The following is a 7,500-nucleotide window of genomic DNA, read 5'->3' as shown; positions in this document are numbered from 1 at the left end:
TAAAACTGAGGAAATTGTTCATAGCAGAGAAAAACGGAAGGGAAACAGAAAACACGATGGAAGTGGAAGAAAATTAAAAGTGTCTTACACAAACATAGATGGCTTAATAACAGGCTTGAACGAACTGATGAAAAAAGAACCGGACATAATGGGAATTGTTGAGACAGAATTGAAAGGTCCACTACCACCCAACAGTGTAGGATATGGTCCATATAATTATTGGATTAGAAACAGAGAGGTAAAACAAGGGGTTGGGGTTATGTTCCTGGCTAAGAAGGATATAAATTTGAGGAATGTTGCATATGGAAAGAATAGAGTAGAGATGATTATGATGGAAGTGGAGGAAGTGGATGAGAAGAGCAGGAAGTTTGTAGTAAATTATGTGCCTCCTAAAACGGCTTCGTGGAAAGAGAAAGAACACAAAAATATGTTAGAAGACACCAGGATAACACTAAATAAGATAATGGAAGATGAAGGAAGAATAGTTATAATGGGTGACTTTAACTGTAAAGAAATCTGCTGGGAAGAGATGATAGTGAAGGGTGGAGACAACCTATGGGGAAATGTACTACTTGATATGGTTATAGAACATACAATGACGCAATGGATACAAGAGAATACTAGGTATAGAAATGAGGAAGAACCATCGAGCTAATAATCACATCAGAACCCGAAATAGTGGACAAGATTGAATATAAGACACCAATAAGTAAAAGTGACCGCATATTGGTTGAACTGGAACTAAATAAGAAAAAAAAGCATGGAAAAAACGAACAATAGAGAAAGGGAAGATTGATGTATGGAAAAACAAATTTGGATAAAATAAGAGAATTTTTTCAAAAAGCAGACTGGGAAAGGATACACAAAGAGGAAACAACAATAAAAGAGAAATAGAATATTTTGACAAAAATTTATAAAGAAGGAGTGGAAAAGTATGCTCCAAGACACAAGCAAGAAAAAGGATATGTAAAGTGTTGGTACAACAAAAGATGTAGGGAGTTAAAAGACAAACGAGATAAAGCTTGGATAAAATGGAAGAAAGACAAAAGACCTGAAAAATTGAAAATATATACTACTTATAGAAATGAATATGTACAAGTGTGCTGAGAAGAAAAGATAAAATGCGAAAAAGATATCATAGAAAAATGTAAAGATCAACCAAAACTATTTTACAGATTTGTAAACAACAACCTCAAAAACAAACAAGAATTAGAGAAACTACGACAAGGAGGAGTTGAATACACAGAGGAAATAGAAATGGCAGAAATTATGAACAAGCATTTTAAATCGGTGTTTACGAGGGAGAACATACAACCTAGAGATATCGAGTGGGAGGAGGAAGTCCCCCCTATGAAAGAGATAGAAGTAACAAGGAATGAAATAACGAATCACTTGAGTAAGCTCGATGTCAGAAAATCGCATGGACCAGATGAAATGGCAAACTGGATTTTTAGAGAATGCAGGAATGAACTAACAGACAAAATACATAGCCTAATAAGCAATTCATTGAAAGAAGGAAAAGTTCCAGAAGATTGGAAAAGAGCAAATATAGTGCCAATATATAAAGGGGGAAACAAGGAAGACCCTACTAACTATAGTCTCTTTTACAAGTACGATAGCTAAAATTTGTGAAACAATTATCAAAATTAGATGGGTAAGGCATTTGGAAAAAAAAGAACGTACTAAATCCAAGGCAATTTGGATTTAGACAAGGACGATCATGCGTCACAAACTTGTTTCTATTCAAGGCTAATAGATGTAATACAAGAAAGAGATGGATGGGCTGATTGTGCATTTCTTGACCTGAAAAAAGCTTTTGATGAGGTACCACATAAGAAATTGCTAAAGAAATTAGAAACTGCAGGAGGAATACAGGGCAAACTGCTGAAGTAGATAGAAGACTTCTTGCATGAAAGAAAAATGAGAGTGGTGATAAGAGACAAACATTCTAATTGGGATGAAGTTATTTGTGGAGTTCCACAAGGAACAGTTCTGGCCCCAAAAATGTTTACTATATATATTAATGATATGGATGAATGAATTGAAAGTTATATGAGCTTCTTTGCGGACGATGCAAAATTGTTGAAAAAAGTAAATACTGTAGAAGATTGTGAGTCGCTGCAGAGTGATCTCAACAAAGTATGGGTGTGGAGTAGGAAGTGGGGGATGGAATTCAATATTAATAAGTGTAGTATAATGGAATTTGGAAAAAAGCAAAAAAAGAATAGTGGGATCATATAAATTAGGAGAGGAAGAAATTAAAAAAGTAGAAAATGAGAAGGACCTGGGAGTCATTATTATGAATAATATGTCCCCTGAGAAACATATAAACAAAAATTTTGGAGAAACTTATAATTTAATAAGAATAATCAAAGTGGCATTTACATACCTGGACGAAGAAATGGTGAAGAAAATACTAGTCACTTTGATAAGACCAAGATTGAAGTATGCAGTGACGACGTGGTCACCAAGTACAAAAAATAACAAAACTTGAAAGAATACAAAGAGCAATTATGAAATTGGTACCAACACTCTCAAAACTATCATATGAAGAGAGACTAGCAAAACTTAAGCTACAGACATTAGAGCAAAAAAGAGAGAGAGGAGACTTGATAACTATTTATAAAATCATGAAAGGCATAGAAACTATTGATAGAGAGGATCTAATAAAATGGGATAGTAGAGATACAAGAGGACAAGGAAAGAAAAATCAAGAAAGACAGTTATGGAAGAGACCTGAAAAAGAACAGCTTTCCCCATAGGGTAATAGACGTTTGGAACAAGTTAGATGAGAATGTGGTGTGTGCAAAAACGATACACGAATTTAAAAACAGTCTAGATAAAACGAGATATGAAGACGGGACACCATGAGCATAGCTCCCCTTCCCATAAAATACAACTAGGTAAATACACGCACACACACACACACACACACACACACACACACACACACACACACACACACACACACACGCACGCACGCACACACACACACACATACACACACACACACACACACACACACATACACACACACACACACATACACACACACAAACACATACACACACACACACACACACACACACACACACACACACACACACACACACACACACACACACACACACACACACACACACACACACACACACACACACACACACACACACACACACACACACACACACACACACACACACACACACACACACACACACACACACACACACACACACATACACACACACACACATACACACACACACACACACACACCACGCACACACACACGCACACACACACCACGCACACACACGCACACACACACACACACACACACACACCACGCACACATACACCACCACACACACACACACACACACACACACACACACACACGCACACACACGCACACACACACACACGCACGCACACACACACACACACACACACACACACACACACACACACACACGCACACACACACACACACACACACACACGCACACACACACACACACACACACACACACACACACACACACACACACACGCACGCACACACGCACACACACACACACACACACACACACACACACACACACACACACACACACACACACACATACAGTATAAAGGACGTCCACATGGGGAGGGATGTCATACCTGAAGGAGAAAAAAGTAAATAAGATAAAAACTTGAGATTCGATATTCCAAAAGTTGGATAGCTCTGTTATTCATATTCACAATATTTTACCCTTCATTGAATTTCGACAATGTATACGTGAAGCAGAAATAGATTAATGTTTTGTATTTACTGCACTCTATTTCACAGACTATACTCCAGCTCTGCACATTTGAAAGTTAATCAAGTGCAGCATGACAGACGAAAGAGCGATTCTTCGATTCCGCCATGTAACTTTTTCGTTGTTTGTCTCCCCCGGTAGGTCATGGCCATCGACAATACGTCCCGCTCCAAGTACCGGGTCCGCAACACACTCGTGACCAAGAGGATCGAGATGCATATGGAATGCACATGCGCATGCAGGGTGGGTGCCCACTATCAGCTCCGGAAAAATAAACGCCTCTGGAATACTGAATCCATCCCTCTTCCCAAATCTACAAGCATGCGCATAAACACATACACACAAACGCACATACACACTTTGTTGCAATTACTATGTTTTTTGCCAAATTTCATTATCAGGAAATACACAAAGTAATGCCAGGGGTGCCAAAGCCTTTTCCACGCAAGCAAAGACATGTTTTGAGTACAGATCGTGCGAGGTAGCCTAGCATGTATGCCACAGGAGGACCCGCCGATCTGCGCGAGAGGGGAAGAGTTTCTCTCAGCAGAGTGAAGTCGCTCGGCGACGCCTACAATTATTTTCGTTGTGGGGATCCCACCAGGTTCTCGATCTATAAACTCAAATTAATTCCCTCTCGCCGTTGTATCCACTTTCTTAATAGGTCGACTGGCGCCGAGTGTGACTAACCGACGAGTCCCGCCACTCAACTAGAAAGGAGTTGTACGCAAGACGACATGGAGAGGAGGCGATGGTTTATTAGAATACTAAATATACAATCCCTATATTTCAATAACCCCAGATTGTCAAACGGCATTAGGTGCATCCCGCTAGTTGAAAGCAATTCTTGGCTCAGCCTACCAAGGCCAGATTTCTCTGAGCAGAGCAACATCCTGGCTAACCCTACCAAAGCCATGATGTTTCTCTAAGCGGAGTAACATCGTCATGCACGGGCTACACATCAAAACCCTGGAGGCTGCAACAGCTGTTTGGCCCTGAAGGGTCATTTGGACGCGGCGTTGTAGCCTTCATGCCATACATAGCTGCATTTCCTCTATTGAACATGTCTTTATCATTTGGTTTCAAGGCTTAGAGTTAGAGTACTTGTACCGATGGTCTTGAGAAGAAGGAGTCAGGGGGAGGGAGGTGGTGGTTGGTCCAACCTAGCGCTAAGTTCATTTCTTCTTCCAGGAGCGACAAGAGCACTGCAAGAGTTATCAGAAGTACGACGAGAACAACTGCCGCTGCTATTGCCCCAATGAAACCAACTGCCCCCCTGGCAAGGTACGAAAGGGTGTCTGTCTCCCGACTATGAGATCGTAGGTTTCAGCCCACTACGTGAAATCTTCCATGGTTATAAGAGCGCTCGTGGAAGGATGGACAAACTGTCCTTCCTTCCACTTCCTGTAACCAGTAGGCATCATCTGGGCAAACAACAGAGTAGTCACTGTCATTGCGCTCACAAAACAGCCATGTTTCTCCTTTGTGCTCATGATGATTCACCAACCACGTTATTCTCAACAGGAACTCTCAATGCCGTTGCGGAAAAACGAAGATCGGAATCAGTTTATTTCGGTCTCTAATATGTATTTATATTCCAAGAGTGAATTTGTCGCAAAATGTTTAATATTAGTAATTATTGCGAACACACACACACACACACACACACACACACACACACACACACACATACATATATATATATATATATGCACACACACACACATATACATATATATATATACATATATATATACATATGTATATGTACATATATATATATATATATGTACATATATATACATATACAGTATATATATATGTACATATATATATATATATATATATATATATATATATATATATATATATATATACGGGAAGTAACGATGTAGGTAGGGTGAGATCAGAGGAACTTGTTCGGAATTACAGGGTCCTCCTTCAGCAGATGAAGGAACGTGGGAGCCGTCACGTAGTCTGTGGGATCCTCCCGAGGATCTACGCAGGCTCATGTTGGAACAGTAGAGCCATACGGATCAATGATAGGATATCGTAGTTGTGCACACAATTGGGATATCATTTTCTTGATCCTTGGTATCTCTTTTCTAGGCGCCATGACCTTTACGCTTCTGATGGGATCCACCTTACCCGAAGAGGCAAATATGTTCTTACAAACCTCATTGTGGGAGTTTGTAATGAACTAGTTCCTTTTTTGGGGCAGAAGTCCAAAGGGAAGGGGAAATATAGTGTACTTGGGAAAACAGTACAGAGTATAGCATTAATGTAGAACAATATGCCGGTATAGAACTAAATATATATTTAGGATATACTGTCGATAGAGGACGAAATGTTACATTAGGATGTAATGTCAAAGGACAAAATGTCACAATGGGATGTAATGACAGTGGAGGACAAAAGATCACGATGGGATGTAATGATAGTGGAGGACAAAATATCACAATAGGATGTAATGATACTGGAGGATAAAATATCACGGTAGGATATAATGTCAGTGGAGGACAAAATATAATTTTAGGAAGGGATGCAGGACAGAATGTCGATGAAAGCCAAAATATCACGATGGGATGTAACGATAGTGGAAGACAAAAGATCACGATGGGATGTAATGATAGTGGAGGAAAAAATATCATGGTAGGATATAATGTCACTGGAGGACAAAATATAATTTTAGGAAGGGATGCCTGACAGAATGTCAATGAACGACGGGAGGCCGGTGTGAATCACGGAGACGTAGGGGGACAAAGTGTACAAAAGAGATCGGATGACCGTGATCGACCAGATGTCCGTGATGGGGGAAATGTTAATTTTGATGGGAGAAATGTTACTGAGGCCTTGAATGTCAGTGAAGGACCAAATAATAATATAGAGCAAAGTATAAATAAAAAACAAAATGATAATGTAAGACATGATATTGAAACTCAAAATATGTCAAAAAGAAATAATCACGAGTTTCTTGAAACCATGTACTTTAATGCTCATAGTATTAGGAACAAATTTCAAGAAATACAGGCGTATGTCAAAAGCGAAAATCTCGATATGATAGGAATAACCGAGACATTGTTAAATGGTACAGAGTTCGAAGCTGAATTTAATATTGCGGGATTTAAACACTTTCATCAGGATAGAAACCACAAGAAAGGTGGGGATGTTCTGTTGTACGTTAAAAACAATGTTCATGCTTGTGTTTTAGAGAAAGTGAAATAGGATACATATGATAGTTTGTGGGTAGAATTAACCCAAATAAATGGACAAAAAAATGAATGTAGGTGTAATATATAGGCCAAAGACATTAATATTAGCAGACGACAAACTGTTATTTCAAGAACTGTCTAGTTTCTGCAACCAGGATTTATTGATAATGGGTGATTTCGATTTTACTGACATTGATTGAATGACCCTTGAACATGGCCATATAGGTAGTCGCTTGATTGATTTTCTTGGTGACAATTACTTAATTCAGCATGTAAAAGAGCCCACAAGATATGGAAACTTACTCGATCTATTGATCACTAGCCGCGAAAGCATGGTAACTGATGTAGAAGTCGGTGAAACTGTTGCAAATAGCGATCACAACTTAGTTACATCCAAACTCCTAAAAAAAAATAGAATAGATACTTGTTTCTAAAATACCCGATTTCAGTAAAGCTCAGTTCATAGGACTACGTCAGGA

At 39.2% G+C, this 7,500-nt stretch overlaps 1 protein-coding gene across 4 annotated transcripts in view; it reads left to right on the top strand.

The window, feature by feature from the left end:
• Positions 1–7,500, top strand: part of LOC143039362 (uncharacterized) — a 243,045-nt gene that overhangs the window by 186,998 nt on the left and 48,547 nt on the right. For all 4 annotated transcript variants that reach the window (XM_076209255.1, XM_076209257.1, XM_076209254.1 and 1 more), the window contains exons 6-7: positions 3,951–4,052; positions 5,001–5,093. In XM_076209255.1, coding sequence (XP_076065370.1) covers positions 3,951–4,052; positions 5,001–5,093 — 195 coding nt within the window. The remainder of the gene's footprint in view (positions 1–3,950; positions 4,053–5,000; positions 5,094–7,500) is intronic.

The sequence above is a fragment of the Oratosquilla oratoria genome, chromosome 26 (genome assembly GCF_046742065.1).
Source record: "Oratosquilla oratoria isolate Oo_2021 chromosome 26, ASM4674206v1, whole genome shotgun sequence".
Lineage (NCBI taxonomy): Eukaryota > Metazoa > Arthropoda > Malacostraca > Stomatopoda > Squillidae > Oratosquilla > Oratosquilla oratoria.
This window is presented reverse-complemented; position numbering and strand designations above follow the sequence as displayed.